Source organism: Cynara cardunculus, unplaced genomic scaffold (assembly GCF_001531365.2).
Source record: "Cynara cardunculus var. scolymus isolate 2C unplaced genomic scaffold, CcrdV1 Un_Scaffold_2649, whole genome shotgun sequence".
In the NCBI taxonomy this organism is placed as follows: domain Eukaryota; kingdom Viridiplantae; phylum Streptophyta; class Magnoliopsida; order Asterales; family Asteraceae; genus Cynara; species Cynara cardunculus.
The window spans coordinates 34,755-51,392 of record NW_020201170.1 but is presented as its reverse complement, the minus strand read 5'-3'; the positions used below and the strand labels follow the sequence as shown (position 1 = coordinate 51,392).

Here is a 16,638-nt window from a genome sequence, read left to right as displayed (position 1 = left end):
TTCTTCTTGCACTATTATAACCAATATACTTCAGCAAGGGATTGAGGCACCCCTACTTCCTAGATAAATAGTTTGGATTTCAAATAATATATTGCCTCAACACGGATTATGAAAAGCTATGGAATTGATGACCATGGCAAGGTTAGAAAGCAAGGATCGGCCGGTATTGATGAGCCTAGATTGATGATCACTGATCATGTAATTAATGAAAGAACAACACCTTGAGACAATATACAGCCAATCTTCGTCTTGTCTCTGGGTTACCATTCTGAAGGTCAGATATAATTGAATGATGAACATCCTCTTTCTGCAAATCAAACACCATATTGCCAAAAACATCAGAATGGCTGTAATATAGAAGGAAAAAAACAAGACATGGATAGTTTAATACGCATCATCAAAAAAAGATAATAAAAGAACGACTATGATACATGAAAATGATTTGATGTCAAGACAATGCAGATTAATTTTATTTGTTCCTATTTTCTCTTTTGGTTGTTTTTTTATCTTCATTTTGTTTCATCTATTATTTAAAATAATTTGTGTTGCCTAGGAAATATGATGATCATATTACTTCATGGCTCCAGTTTTCCAACCATGCAAACAAAGATCAACTTGTGAATACTATGTAGAGCAGAAAGCTTTGCAAGATCCATGCAGTGGAGGACTTCCACCAGATGATGTAAGCATCTAGCAAAAACATAAAGTAAGATTGTAAAAAAGGTGGCATCATAAACTATTTGTACAAACTCAGGTCAACCCAGTTACAATGTTGGATGCCATTAAAAATCATCTGCTTCTTAAATTCTGTCAGTGTTCACTACTGTTGGCTGACAAAGTGGTTATTTGGTTACCAACTAAGGTACTATGCATGTAAGTGTGTGCAAGAGATATAATGCATCTCCAAAGAACTGGTGGCTAGTTGGATTTGGAATGAGATGTCTATATATCCCTTACATAAAGCGTGTTTATGCATTAACCATCTAAGTACAAGCAAAATTATAGTTGTACACATGTACTACCACTGATAGGATGGATACAAGCATTAAATACACAGAATAGAAGATTACTAGCGAATTTGAGAAAATGTTCTGAACCCTTAATATTGATTTCTCACAACGAATGAATGAAATACAAGGAAATCCCTATCCACAATACGAGTGTATTAACAAAACATAATATAAAAAAATGCATGATCCTACCTGCTCATTAAGAAAGTGTGCTGAAACAGAATTCAGCGAATACGAGCTTAATTTATAATCCCTTTGCATAGCCTGCAAACATTAAGACATGTAACTAAAACTTCTAGTAATCACTCTACATCCACTTACTAGTTCAATACATTGTATAGATGAAATGACCTGAAGTAAATCAAATTGAACTCTCCCTTCCAGTGTAACTTCTTTGCTTTCCCTTGTACCATACTGTCTGTGACAATGATAATCGGCAAAATTCAGCATCATGTAGAACTTTGTTTAGTACAACTGTGCAAAAACTTCCCAATCTTCAACAAATTATATATTTCATAACCACATAGGAGTACACCAAATCAACAGCAAATAAGAATATACAATTACCGTGACAAAGACAGTGAGGGGCTAGTAGGTGTGGTCTCCCTCTACAATTTTTCTAGTAAATAAAGGTGTTCAATGAATTTAGTATAAAATCATAAAACTAAAGAATTTATAGCTCTAAGAGTAGCATAGTCATAAACTTATGTGATGCAATATCGTCCTACAAAAGTTTTGGAAGTCGTAAGAATCACACTACTTGTCTGCATTCATTTGTGACAAGGAGTGGGGGGAAGGGGGGAGAAAATCAATGCAACATGAGCATGTCAAAACTCATTCAGAACCAACTGAAAGTTAGTGAGCAGCGTGCGGTAAAAGAGAGGAAAAATAGCAATTATATCAATTCGGTCTATGACTCAAATGGAATCTATGCTTATGGGGATGATGTTGCTACTGTCTTTGTTGATCATTTCCAGGAACTTCTTGGTGGAAGGGATCAGTCTATTGATCCTTACTTGCAACTTGACTGGTTTGAAAAGAAACTGTCTCTCTCGGAATTCCTTCATATGATTAGGCCGATTACTAATGATGAGATAAAATCTGCCATCATGCATATTGGTAATGACAAAGCCCGGGCTCGGATGGATTCTCTTCCAAATTTTTAAGGCAGCATGGAGTATTGTTGGACGTGATGTGGAGATAGCAGTTCATAATTTCTTCTTTTTGGTACATCTTTTAAAGGAGCTCAATCACACTCTTCTTTGTCTAATCCCTAAGGTCCCGATGCTTTAAGGTAACAGATTTTCGACCTATAGCTTGTTGCACGGTCCTTTATAAATGCATAAGCAAAATCATCTCAGACAGAATGAAGGACTTTTTAGATCAGATTGTCAGCTCTACCCAATCGGCTTTTATTCTGGGTAGACGTATATCTGAAATATCCTTATGGTTCATGAATTGGTTGTGGGTTATCAACGTGGCTCTGGTCCTCCTCGATGTGCGTTCAAAATTGATATCCCGAAAGCATGACACTGTTGATTGGAGGTATATTCTTCATATGTTACATGGTTTCGGTTTTCACCCTATTTTTATTAGATGGATCCGGGAAATGTTATACACTACCTCTTTTTCGGTTGTTGTTAATGGTGGAGTGGAACGGAGAGCTTCTTTATGGGTGGTAGTGGTATCAGGCAAGGTGATCCCATATCGCCTTATCTTTTTACCATTGTCTTGGATGGCTTCTCTATAATCCTTAAACATTGTATTCAGGAAGCTAATCAGTTTGGTTATCATAAAGGTTGTCATGAATTAGAGTTGACTCATTTCTACTTTGCTGACGACCTCTTTGTTTTTACTCGAGGAGATACGGATTCTGTTGAATTGTTGAAGAGAGCCCTTGATCTTTTTAGAAAACGATCGGGTCTCTCACCGAGCCTTGAAAAGAGCGAAATCTTCTTTGGGAATGTGCTGGATGATGTGAAAGTTGCTATTCGTGGGTGTCTTCCATTCCGACCTAGGGTTTTCCCGATTCGCTATTTGGGGGTCCCTCTCTCTCCAGTTTGGCTTAAGACAGCTGACTTTAGGCCGCTTGTTCTTAAAGTCAAACAGCGAATTCACAATTGGAAGAACAAATTTCTCTCTTTTGGTGGTAGGAGGCAGCTTATCCTATCTGTCCTTCAATCCATGCAGCTTTATTGGATGTCTGTTTTCCTTATTCCTTCAGGTGTGACCCACGAGCTTGAATCATTATTTAGAGATTTTCTTTGGTCTCAGGGGCAGAATTCCCGTGGTAAATGTCGTATTGGGTGGAATGATCTTTGCAAAACTGTTTCTTGTGGTGGGATTGGCCTCAAAAAGTTAACCCTTTGAAATCGTGCTCTCTTAACTAAGCACATTTGGGATATTATCCAACGGAGGAATTCCTTGTGGATCCGGTGGATCTACCTTCATTACCTTCCTTAACGCTCATTTTGGACGATTTCTAAACGTTCTTCTTGGTCTTGGGTGTTGTGCAAACTCCCAGATATAATACCCCAAGTTAGAAGGTTCTTTTTCATGGAAATTGGCAATGGTTTGGACACTAATGCTTGGGAGGATACTTGGCTGCCGTGTGGGCCTCTTTCTTCTCGTATTTCCTACCGGTGTATTCATGCTAGTGGATTTGATAACTCCTCGGTTAGAGATGTTATTGAAAATTTGAATGGTGTCTGGCCGACTGCCTGGACACATAGATACCCTGACTTGCTCTCCTATAATGTCCCGAGTCTACATAATCAGACTCAGGACAAAACATGGTGGATTGGTAAAAACAATTCGCTATGTGCTTTATCTGTTCGGGAGGCGTGGGATTCAATGCACACACCCCATGTTAAGGTCCCCTGCAAAGCAGTCCGGTTTCGGGGTTTCATCCCGAAACATGCGTTTTGTATGTGGCTTGCATGTCTTAATAGATTGGCCACGCAGGATTGAATTGGTATGTGGAAACATGACCCTCCAGATATGAAGTGTTCACTTTGCCTGAATCATCAGGACTCGCGCAATCAATTGTTCTTTGATTGTGACTTCTCTTTGGCGGTTTGGAGACAGGTTAAGACAGAGGTTGGTCTTAATGGCTACGCAGACTCATGGAATGCTACTCTACATGGTTTAATTATTGGAGCTAGGGGTCTAAGATCTTTGGCTCAAAAACTTTCTTTATCTGCCTTTGTGTACTTTATTTGGCAGGAGCGAAATAATAGACTCTTTAGGAATCAAAAGAGATCAGTGCAGAAGCTTGCCAACTTTATCCGGAATGCTATCCTTCAAAGGGTGGCTTGGAGGAATAGGTCCAAAAACTCTATGATGCTCAATGGTGATTCTTAATTGGTTGGTTCTTGCTGTGTTTCGGTGGTGCTACTTTTGGAGTTGGTCCTTGATCATCTTCTTTAGCTCCTAGTTTATTTTTGTTAGTCTGTTTTTTGTTTTTTTCTGGTTACTGGTGGCTTGGTTTGTTGTTTCCATGTTCTTTTGTTTTGTTGTTGGACTTTGTAGTTTTTGACCTCTTTGTTGTTTAATATATTGCCTGGAGTTTTTCCGCTCAAAAAAGAAGTTGATGAGCAGCCACATATATTGTAAAGTACAAGCCAAAGTTAGGTCTTCTGTCAAATTTGGAACTTGAGCTATATTATTATAAATGAAACTGCAGGCTCCAATGTCTTCTTAAAGGCAAACCACCCTTACAAATACACTTTAATAAAATCCAAGCATCTGTTATATCATATATGCAAATGGTTAGAGAAGTAGCTGAGGAAATAGGGGTGTCATAGTCAGTATAGAGCTTATTCGTTTTCTTGTATTTGGGCAACTTATACAAAGCCTTCCATCCCATGTACTTATCTATTATTTAATAAAAGAAACTTCTAGACATTTGCTCCAAAACTTATATTCTACTTTATATTCTTCTGCTTTTTCTCTTTTAGATATCCTTGCCTTCTTAACCAAGAATCTACCGATAGATATGTCATGAACTGCAACATTAACTTATCGCTTGTGGAATATCTCTTTTGAACATCACCAAGAACCCCATGACTCTTTGGATAACTAGTTGATAGTATATATGTTCATAATCATAGAATACCAACCAACCTACTTCAATTGTTGTTCAAAACTTCCTTGTCCAAAAGTGAAATTGAGTGAACCAAGCATCGATGCTGAAAATAGCTCAAGCTTGAAGCAAGCCTACAAAACCCTCAGTTTCCTACACATCAAACTGTAAACCCTCCCCTCCCCTGGTTTTATCCAAACCAACACTCATGCCCTTCGGGAAAAGTGTGAGAAGATGCATTCAGGAGCAGAGATATAATCAAACACAAGAAAAAACTAGAACTACAGAAATTAAGACGCAGGAGAAGATGAAGATATCGTTTTCCCATCATTAGTTGCAAGTACTAAACTATATATTCAAGCATCACCTTGAGGAAAAAGTTGTATCCTTGACACGAACCCTACTATTTCTGATGCGGCCCAGTAACGGAAACTCGGTTATTCCCAATGTCTCTGCCCTCTGTGAACCAAAATATGTATCTAGTCACTTAATAGCAAGAATTATGGACAGCATTCAATGTTGATCTTGCAATTAACAGTATATGGATAAACATGAACTGTAAACGTAAAGTACTCAAGAGTTATAATCCCAAAAAAAGAAAAGGCTGAGGATGAAGGGTTGAGTCACTGACCTGAATCAGATATGGCAAGTCAAATTTGCAAATGTTGTAACCTATTATGATATCTGGATCAATTTCACGAATAAAATCCTGAAAGGGATAGAAATATCTTCAGCTCCCCTGAATATAAATTGGTCCACAAAGTCTCAACAAAGGGGCCATTGTTGTCCAATCGAGACAAATCTGATTGCAAATACAACAAAAATATACAGAAATACTAGAACATCCTCTTCTATGTGGACTAGAACTACTTTAGAAAACTATAGTAAGAAATACATAAAATAAGAAATATCATGTCAGTTCATTAAAAACTCTGCCATTTGCATATCAACTAGTTACCTTTTGTCATAAATGTTCTTATAAACATTTTTACAGCCTACATGAATAATGGATGTCCATGAAGCAACGAATTCAGAAGCAGAACAAGTTTCCTAGAAAATCTGAGAAGAATGAACTATTCCCAGAATGTTCTGCATTTATAATTATGGGAATGTGAACTTCAAGACTTCAGACTTCTATACAGAAAGATGCATGCCAACTTCTAAATAAAGAGTAGCCAAATTCAATACAGGCTTGCAGCATGATTGCACCTCTTCACATCTCCAAGCGGAGCAGTGTACAAACGTACTCTTAAACTGGTCTATTGTGCAGTTCACCAGTTCCCATGATCAGAAAAGTAACATATAACTCAAACAAATTGGAGACATTTGAGGACTAGTTGACCTCAAATAACTAACACCAAATATAGTTATTCTAATTGAAGTTAAAATGATATCTTGATTGTAAATAAACTACCAGAATATTACCCTCCAAGCCAGCAAAACCTCTCTCTCTGTGTCAAATGACATCACATCAACACCGACTATTGGCGAACATGACTTTAGGGTCATGACATTTCTCACAAATGGCTGTTCCTCTCCCTGAAGTGTGACCAGATTTGCAATCTACAAAAGAGGTAAGAAGAATGTAATCAGGAACTCAACATCAACTTTGTTCATTCGTTGAATGGTTTTGCTAAGCAAATTACTAACAAAAATATATGAATCAACCTGAATAACAGGATCATGCGTAGGCTCAGGAAAAAGGCCTTTACGACCAGCACACTCAATGTCAAAACTTAATATGCGAAATGGAGCCATTTTGGAAAATTCTCCTTCTGGAACATGGCTAGTCAGTTCAGAATAACTATATTCTTTGTCAAGGAACTCGATAATATAATTCAGTGAAGCTGAACACATACAAATTAGAGGCTTATATAAAGAAGATTATGGGCTATCATTGCTTGAATGAGGATACAGGCAGTCAAACTCTAACTGAGAGTATGAAAGATTCCTTGCTGTCTTCTTGTATTTGTGGGCTGGAACTTCAATCCAATTGCCCCCAACGATTTTGCAATCAATCATGAAGCGAAGAACAAAAAGAACATTACTCTCATATGTCATGAAGCTTTTCATACCAAGACCATCAATTTGTATCCCTTTGTCAAGAATTCCTGTCAAGATTACATAGGGTGTTTGTAAACAATATGAGATGATCAAAAGAATTGGTAAAGGGGACAGAACCCCAAGCAAAATAATATAAGATGATCAAACTGATTGTAACAAAAGTAGATTCGGGACTATCCAACATGCACTGCAACCACTGAGACAGTAATAAGCCAAAATGCAATGTAAAGAATAACATTCAAACTAACCGAAAAGTGCATAAGAATATACCAATCACTTAGTTTTCTAGCCATCTTACTTTTACTTCCCTTGCAAACCAACTGTTGTACTTCTAAAATGCAAAATAAATAATAAATAAATAAAACACTAAAGCATGCTGAAGTGATCGAACATAAGCAACTTCCAATGGTTAGTTTGCATTGAAACTATGAGTACCACGTTTGTAATTGCTTGTTTGGCAAACTTTGGTGTCTTTTTACATTTTAAGAAGTACAATGGTTACTTGAAACAAAACAACAAGTATAATGGTAAGAAAACTCTATTACTGAAAATAATAGAGGATAATATACCTTAAAATGGAATTATGCAAAGCTCAAAGCATGCAGATTTTGAGATACTAACTATTATAAATAAAAACCTTTATAGTTTTGCAAATAGATGAAACTTTAGCAGGACCACAGGAGTATGTCACACTTTACCTCGGCAACTAGAAACCATTGTCGGCAATGCAACAATAATTTTAAGGAAGGGCTGAGAACTATGCTGCTGGTAGTACATAATGCTCTTCTTTTGAACTAGTTCTATACGGAGAATGAACTTAGGAACCTTATTGTTCCTGTTGACTTCTCTCATCCTCCCCTACAGGAAATTGAAAACATGTGCATTCTATTTCAGAACATTCAGTACACAATGCACAAATACAACACCCTCGCTACAAATTCTTATAAGAAAAATAACTCGATCAGAAAATGAAGATACCTCAAGAATTTGATGGAACCGAGATATATCATCAGGGCCCATTCCAGGAGGACAGCTAATATAAAAGTATGGTTCAAATCCATGAACATTACAGCATACACTATTTCCTAATCACAGACCAAGTGTTAGATCACAGGAGAGAGTTTCATCCCAAAGATATAAATAAATAATAATAGCACTTGCAATAAAATACTTGTATATACACAAGCAACCTTGCACCAGAAAAGTTACTCATCTCCAAAAAACCTTTAGTGTGTATTAAAAACGTTTTGAGGCATAGATCCAGATGCGTCAACAGAAAAATTATGCATATGGCAATTATTGAGCAATCCTGCCTGTCCTCTTTCTAAATTTACTAGTCACAGCACCTAGCAGCTATAGAAACTTGATAGTTAGAGAATCAACAACTTTTCCTCACCCCCAACAACAAAAAAACATAATAATAATCATTATAATAATGACAATGCTGATGAAAATACATTCTTTCTATAACAAATAAGAGTGATATCTGTATAACAGAAGTTATAATAATATAGTACAGTAATACCATCAGAGGAGTGTTTTCAATCAGTGGCAAAAAAAAAAAAAGGATAAAGAAATACCTTCCTTGGTTACACCAAATATTCTGATAATAGCAGCAGAGCCAGCTGAGGTAGGAATCAATTCTTTGTGACTCTCTCCAATCACGTAATCAATCTCCAATTGCTGAAAAACTAGATACCAACCATGAAAGTAATTCCCAAGGTTAAGGAAAGAGAGCAATGGAATGACAAAACTGACCACTTCCAATTAGAGAGCTTAGTAACAAAAAATCACTCATGTTTTGATGTTCTGGTGGCCCAGCAGTGATGTATGAAAACAAGCCATCATCACAAAGTGAAGTTCTATCACGGCTCCTTAGAAACTACAAGCAACAAATACATATTGTTCGACACCAAGTTCTTTTTTAAAAGCTAATAAGTTTGAACCTGGGGAAAACAAGCAACAAATACATATTGTTCAGTATCCTATAAGATTGTAGCAATAAATTACTTCTGATCTCAAGGTGAGCTTGGCCTGAGGATAATAGCAAAAATGATCATTTCATTTTGTTGCATTGCATTTAGAGATGTTATGAATCTCTCATGCATATAGGCAGGGGCGGCCTATTAGGAGCTGAGCGGGTCCCATGCAACCGCTCAACTGATTTTCGCAAGTAAAATTTATTTTGGGGTATTAAAGGTGCACCCACTAAACTTTGGGCAGCTCCAGGATATTATAAAATACAAGGAACATCAACCAAAAAACTGAAAAAGTCCCTCAAAATCAACCATAAAACTTATAGAAATCCTTCGAAATCAACCAAAAAACTTGTAAAAATCCTTCGAAATCAAACAAAAAACTTAAAGAATTCCCTCGAAATCAACCAAAAAACTTAAAAAAGTCCCTCAAAATCAACCAAAAACTTAAAGAATCTATCGAAACGGCAAAATTTGGCTAAAACACATCGGGCGACTTTGCGGGCCTTTGATCCACCTTAAAGGTGCAACTGCTCCGCAAAAATCCTAGGTCCGCCATTGCATATAGGGATTCTCCACATATAGATTCTAATGTTAGAGCAATAAATTCATGACGCAAACCTCCATATAAAAAATGTATACCTTTTGGGACCTTTTTGTGAGGGCTACATTTTAGTTCTTAATGTCATATCTATTACTTTTGAAACAAAAGTTTGAAATAGATATGGGTTTCAAACAAATATTGCAACATGTTACAATTTTTTCTATTACATTATGTGATACTCAAACATCAAATGACAGGAATCAAAAATTAAGAACTCGATTGTAAGAAAATAAGAACAAGGAAAATAGTTGCTAGTTGGTATTCATACTATTTAAGGAACAAAATCAAAAGAATAACCACCGTACGGTAAACCCTTTTGCCCAAGCTACTGATAGCCGAATTCACTAAAATAGAAAGTAAATCTCTCTTCCCATTGCTCCACCAACAAGAGAAAATATATTATTCCCTCCACTTTCTCACTCTTCAGTCCTAACAACTTGCTCCTATTTCCCCCTACACGTGTCCCCCTCTAAACCTCCTTCTAGAATAAACTTTCCAAGCTTTAGGTCCATTTGGTTGTTGATCCAATAAGTGATTCGTAGCACTTTCGCTATCAATACCGACCTCATGAAGTGCAAGCTTGTCAAGCCTGAAGGAAATTGACTTTGAATGGAATAGACATCCTCCCAAGTAGCATCTTCAATAGTTCCCTGCAGCCATTGGATCAACCATCGTGATATTGGCTCCCCGTTTTCATAAATTTCTCGAGTACCCAAACATTTTTAGGGAGTGGAGAGACTACAGAATTTGTCTCGAGGCCAAGAGGTAGGGAGGCTTTCAACTGGACTGTTTCCCGGAGCTTTTTTAAGGAGTGATACATGGAAAACGGGATGGACTTCAGCGGACTCGGGCAGCTGGAGTTTATAGGCAATTTCCCCAACTCTAGCAACAAACAAGGAATGGCCCAGAAAATCGAGCAAATAACTTCTGATTAATCCTACGTACCACAGTTTGTTGACGATGAGGACGCAGTTTGAGAAACACCCAATCCCCTACCATAAGCTCAATATCCCGACGATGCTTGTCAGTTGTAGCTTTCATGTGTGTGTGGGCACGAACCAAATGATACTTAAGTTGTTTAATTGCTTCGTCTAGATCCAGGAGATTGCGCAAGACAACTTCACAACGCACTTCCCCAGGAACAAATTGAAACTAAGTTGGAGGGGGTATGCCATAAACGACTTCGAAAGGAGTAGTGTTGGTGGATACATGGTAGGACGTATTATGCCAAAATTATGCCTAGGGTTACCAAAATGGCCACGTTTTTTGGTTGGTCCATAGCAAAGCATCTCAGGTAGGTTTCCAAGCTCCGGTTAACCACCTCCGTCTGTCCATCACAGGATGGTATGCTGAGCTGAATTTAAGGGTGCTGCCTTGCAAAAAGAAAAGTTCTTGCCAAAATTTGCTCAGAAATAATGGATCACGGTCACTCAAAACAGATTTTGGTATCCCATGCAATTTGATGACTTGACGAAGAAAGATTTCAGCTACAGTGCGAGCCAAGAATCGGTGTTTAAAGAAATAAAATGACAATATTTTGAGAGCCTATCGACCACAACCATCACTGGTTCGAAGCCCTTGGATTTTGATCCAATAAGTGATCTGTAGCACCTTCCCTATCAGTTGTGTTGGGGAACAAGTTGCATCAAGGTCGCATACATAAATAGGTAAAAATGGAACCGGGCAACCTTTATTATGCAACCTAAAGTGGCTTGTGTGGGTAGCATGACTCAGGTAACGAGATAAATCACAAATTAAGGCTCATTTCTTGTGGGAGATCATTTCTACACTTAGCGCAAACACATTGGTCGTCTCCCGATCTCCCCTCTCAATTACTAAAGTAGATAAGTTTAGATGCTTACATTTGGAGCTTGTAACCATTTAAGCACGCATTTCCTAGTAACTTACTGCTTGTTGGATATAATACATCATATAGGTTTAGGGGGAGAATGTACACAGCTATAACGGCGTTGAACCTTGTTGTACACTTGAGTGTCATTACATTGTTGCGTTATTTACTTGATGTTATTGTTTTGAAACACCCTATATCGTTCCGATCATTTTGTTCCCGCATTTAGATTGTTGGGTCGTTTACACATTTTGGGTATTCATGACATTTGTCTGTCAGCTTTGGAAAAGTCCCAACAAATGATATCAAAGATAAAGGTTTACCAATATATTCTATTAGGTGTATTTGGATCTACTCATTTTTTTATTTGGGTAGAAATTTGTTGTTTTCACACCGGTGTTACTCCAAAAAGCAATGTTTCGAGTGCAAAATACTAGTCAACCTTCGCTTGTTATAGGATCCATTGTTGCACTTCGTGCATCATTGTTCATTTCGAATTGGAACGCCAATAGCAAATATGGAAATTGCAATGGAAAGAAAAAGCCATTTTGGAGGACAACTGTTGTCTCAAGGTTGTATATGCTTTGAAGGATTTGGATCTCAACACGCCGGCATAAAAGATACTAGAGATGAAGCATTCGGCCAAGCCAAGACCTTAGATAGTTATGCGTAACAATGTGATATCTGAAGTCAATTTTGAGGTTACTATTGCAGGTATTTGGAGAAGGCTCGAGGAGCTTTATATTATCAAGTCCTTTGATTTTGATAAGACCCTCTTTTCGTTCATGATGCAAGAAGGATCAATCGTTAAGCAACACATGACTACTTTCAATGATTTGTTGATGCAAATGAAGGTTGTCGATTTGAAGGTAAAGAACGAGCAGTTGGCAATGATTATGTTGTTGTCAACTTCGAACTCGTACAATGGGTTTGCCAACAACCATTTCTATCAAGATGACAAAGTCATTCAAAGGACTATCAATGGGATCAATTATAAAAACTCACTTGTATTCAAGAAATACAAAAACAAAGAAATTCCACAATCAAACTACCAAAATAGAATGAGCTAGATATCTAGGCTCTAAATGATATTTTTGTAGTAAAGCTAGGACTTGGGGTTCTTATTGATCTAACTCATAGAAATTCCATCCAATAAAACAAAAGAATTATAAGTCTCTAGCATAATAGATAAAATCACCGCATATGCAGCCATTGCAACACTGATTAAAGGAGTCGCTCATATATAGGCGTGATAACTTGTCATTTTCGGATGTGAATATGGTATCTATGACTGAGAAAGAAAATAAAGACGATAAACTTGGACTCGCAGGACAACAATAGTTCCCAAGGCCTATCAGTGGAAAGAGATGCCTCATTTAAGTCATCTAAAGGTGTTCCATTTTGCAGAAGCCCAATTCGAGGAGCAATTCAAGAGGTAGGTTATAACCATTGCTTGATACTCAGGCTCGGTTGAGTGTTTGAAGTCAAAGAAGAAGCATGAGACAAAGATACTTTATTGTTCCTTGTAAACAATGAGGCTCTTTAGGCAACAACCAATCCTCCATTTTGGGGTGAGTCGTTTGACACACATTGGGTCGTTTACTCAACGTACGATGTATAGTAAGGGAAATGATATTTGTTTGGGTTTAGTCTTGTGTGCATCCATTTGGATCTCTATTTGTTTTCAGTCTGGACAATTAGTCATTAGCATCACATTTGCGTTGTTTGCCAACAATTGCCTACTATGGTTTGGGGGTAGCTTGGGGCCATAGTCACTTTGAGGGGTTAAAGAATCTGAACCACACGTTCTTCCATTGAATAAAACCTGTTTTTGGTCACTATGTTCACATGACGGGTGGGTGATAACTTTAGCAACTTGAGCAACTGCGGCGACTTCTAGGTTTGGAGGTGTCTATGGGTATTTGTGTGGTGTAGCTGAACACGTTGTATGCGAGCTACTAGGTAGCCTACTACGTCGGTGGCGTAATATAATTTGTGATGGTAGCAACAGTTTGGATCTTGGCTCTTTGGGGATCTTGTGTTAGTTCCACAAGGAGACATACCAATTATTTCTAGATTAACTTCAATCATGGGATCGGCTAACAGTGGAGTACGTGTTTTCCAATATTTTGCAGCAACACAAAGGCATTTCGATTTTGACTTGTTAAGCTCACACTCGTGTCTAGGCTCATTCGTGGGGTAAGAAGTTTCCACATTTTGCGGCAATGGAGGTACATGTTGATTTGCTTGGTATGCTCATTATGTCTACAAGGCTCGTATGTAAGGTATTTGCATCGTCATGCTCAAAGTGGTGTCTTCCAAGACACACTCATAGGGTGATGGTGTATCTGTATCAAGATAAAGTATCGTATAAGGTGAAGTCCGACTTTCTTCGATGTTCAACAGTTGTGGTGTCAAGTTTGAACCTCTTCGTTAGGCAGTTACTTTGGGAGTTAGCAACTCCATTCGTGTCCATCAAGGATACATGTATCAAGATGGGCCTTTGGTTGGATCAAGATGGGGCATTGGGTTTGGCAATTGATTTCATGGTCACCTAGTAAGTGGACTAGGACGATGGTTTGTGGATGAGGTAGAGTACTTCGTTGAGACCTTTTTGGGTGCCATTTGTTCAGCTCTTTTGAAATAGTGTTGGTTCTATCGTTAATAGGTGATGACCACGTTGAAGCTCGTTGACAGGTGAGCAATTTGGATGTCGTTTGTATCTCAGAGTTGTGGCTGTTGAGTATCAATGAGAAATGTGAAATTTATATTAGGTCACATACCAAAAGGGGAGGTATTGTACAAGTTTGGCACCCTAGGCTGACAACGACCTCTGGTCACTAGTAGAATAGTAGTAACTAGTAGAAGTAGAACATTGCCGCGTTTATATGCGACCTCAAGTGGCTGGCAAAGTTAGCATGATAAGTGTTCCTTTTGGTTTCCGCATTTCAGTTGTTGGGTCGCTTACACACACATCGGCTGTTTCTGACATTTGTGTGCCAGCTTTGGAAAAATCACAACATTTTCCACAAGAAGTTCAAAATATAGATCATTTTTTATATAAAAATTAAGGTGTACCTCTTGCTTCGGAATATAAGTGCACAGATAACTGATCATCGACGCTGAATAGCAATTTTGGAAATATTACGTGCCCGATGCTTGTAGTAGGTACAATTGCACCTTTCATCGATGATTTTTTTCGTTTAAATAATTCCTAAATTAACTATTCCTTTTCAAACAATCTGCTTGAACCCTAATGAATCGCAAAACCCTAGAAATTTATGTGAAGCAACAGCAACAGTGGTGAAATTACCTATCTTCTCTGACTGAGACTGGTACCCCGTAGATAATACTGGCCGTTTCCATTTCTCAAGGCGAGTTGCGAGGGCTTCCCGATCTTCCATATCGCGGAGGATGAGTTCATCTTCGTCAACAAGGTTTTCTTCAAGGAATACATCCTCGTCCATGTCTTCCTCTTCGATAGCCACCTCCGTCGCTTGGTGCTTCGGTGGTTGTGGCGGCACGGGTGGTTGCTGCGCCGGCCTCTTCCTGCCGTTGCCCTTGTTCATGGTTGTGGAGACGAGACTGTGTGGGGTGGCGGGTTCGAAGTTAAGAGTGAAAATGGGCGGGGAAAAGAGTGTAATTGCCGCCATTTTGAAGGGTGTTTATAATGAATGCAAGTCATGTGCATGTCACGTGTTCATTACCCAATCAACTTACCATATATCTATATTTACTAGTTGTGTACCCATACAATGGGATGTAAAAAACTCATTAAGATTATTCAATTTTGTGATATCAATTTGCTTAAAGATGTAAGAGAGCCCATTACATTTGTATCTAATTTAGATTCAAATATACATTCATCCAAAATGTTGGTGTTAGTAGGTTCTATAATTATTCATAAACTCAATCACAACTCGAATGACTGGAGCGGTGGTGCAAGATACTCAACCAGAATCACAACTCATCTCAAATATATTGAATCATAGAAATCCTTAAAAGCAAATGGGTTTGTTAATGTATACAAATACTGTAAATGCAGATCCGGAGCTCCGAAATGTCAACCTTTAAAATAAGCAGCTAGTTCAAACCCTAGTTGTAAAATGGAGAAGCCAAAGGAAGACATTTATACAAGTGCAAAATGTGCGGAAAGGTGTCGGTACGACCGGAGGAGAGACGATGAGGAACGACGGAAAGGTGTCGGTACGACCGGAGGAGAGACGGTGAGCAAAATGAGGCATCAAACATGCTGTAATTGTGTTCATATTGATGAAAATTGTGATCATGCACTTGAGTGTTCTTCAATATTTGACTCCCTCTCAAACCATTAACTCTCACTTCTTCGTTCGAGTGTCCATCTAAACACATTTGTGATCTGCATCCATTCAAATTTAATTATCAATAATGAATTATTATTATCAACTACTATATATCTTGTTCGTTAACATCCATACCTATGTGCACCCAAACAACTTGACCATTTTCAATGATACACAACTATCTACAATCAATCTCAAGGCCTCATTCGTCATATTACGGCACAAAGATAAATCCAAACTTAACAAATTTCTTGCATGTTTCACAAGCGATAAAGCAGTGTGGTGCCCAACCTGAAAAACAATAAAGAAACCAACCAACCAACCCATTTATATATCTATATATAACCCATACAAATATGATGAACAACTGAAACATGTTAATGTAATGGTTGTTAAAAGAATGTAACCTCATCAACATGATTAAGCGACAGTTCCTTCAAAGATTCTCCACAGGCTTCAATGTATGCAGCTACTGCTTCATCACTATCACGTTATTGGATAATTATCAGCTATCTTATAAACCGAAACCATGCATGGTAATAGAAGAAAAACAATCAAATAAGCACATAGTTACAGTGTACCATATTTAATTGTGTGATTGTAGAATAATAAATCCAACCACCTTAATCTGATCAAAACAAAAACTGATATAGAGCAGCACCTGTTGAAACCAGAACATAATCATGTAGGAACATCTAAAGCATAGACACCATCCTAGAATAATAAAAG

General features: G+C 37.9%; 1 protein-coding gene across 2 annotated transcripts in view; it reads right to left on the bottom strand.

Annotated features, from left to right (window-relative positions):
* Nucleotides 1-15,165, bottom strand: part of LOC112503161 (DNA polymerase delta catalytic subunit) — a 32,051-nt gene extending 16,886 nt beyond the window's left edge. For both annotated transcript variants that reach the window (XM_025107227.1, XM_025107228.1), the window contains exons 1-12: nucleotides 14,901-15,165; nucleotides 8,739-8,849; nucleotides 8,137-8,243; nucleotides 7,857-8,016; nucleotides 7,010-7,205; nucleotides 6,763-6,898; nucleotides 6,520-6,657; nucleotides 5,726-5,803; nucleotides 5,462-5,553; nucleotides 1,362-1,428; nucleotides 1,203-1,274; nucleotides 221-307 (exon numbers count right to left, since the gene is read on the bottom strand). In XM_025107227.1, the coding sequence (XP_024962995.1) occupies nucleotides 221-307; nucleotides 1,203-1,274; nucleotides 1,362-1,428; nucleotides 5,462-5,553; nucleotides 5,726-5,803; nucleotides 6,520-6,657; nucleotides 6,763-6,898; nucleotides 7,010-7,205; nucleotides 7,857-8,016; nucleotides 8,137-8,243; nucleotides 8,739-8,849; nucleotides 14,901-15,156 (1,500 nt within the window). In that variant the 5' untranslated portion in view covers nucleotides 15,157-15,165. The remainder of the gene's footprint in view (nucleotides 1-220; nucleotides 308-1,202; nucleotides 1,275-1,361; nucleotides 1,429-5,461; nucleotides 5,554-5,725; nucleotides 5,804-6,519; nucleotides 6,658-6,762; nucleotides 6,899-7,009; nucleotides 7,206-7,856; nucleotides 8,017-8,136; nucleotides 8,244-8,738; nucleotides 8,850-14,900) is intronic.
* Nucleotides 15,166-16,638: the final 1,473 nt, after the last annotated feature.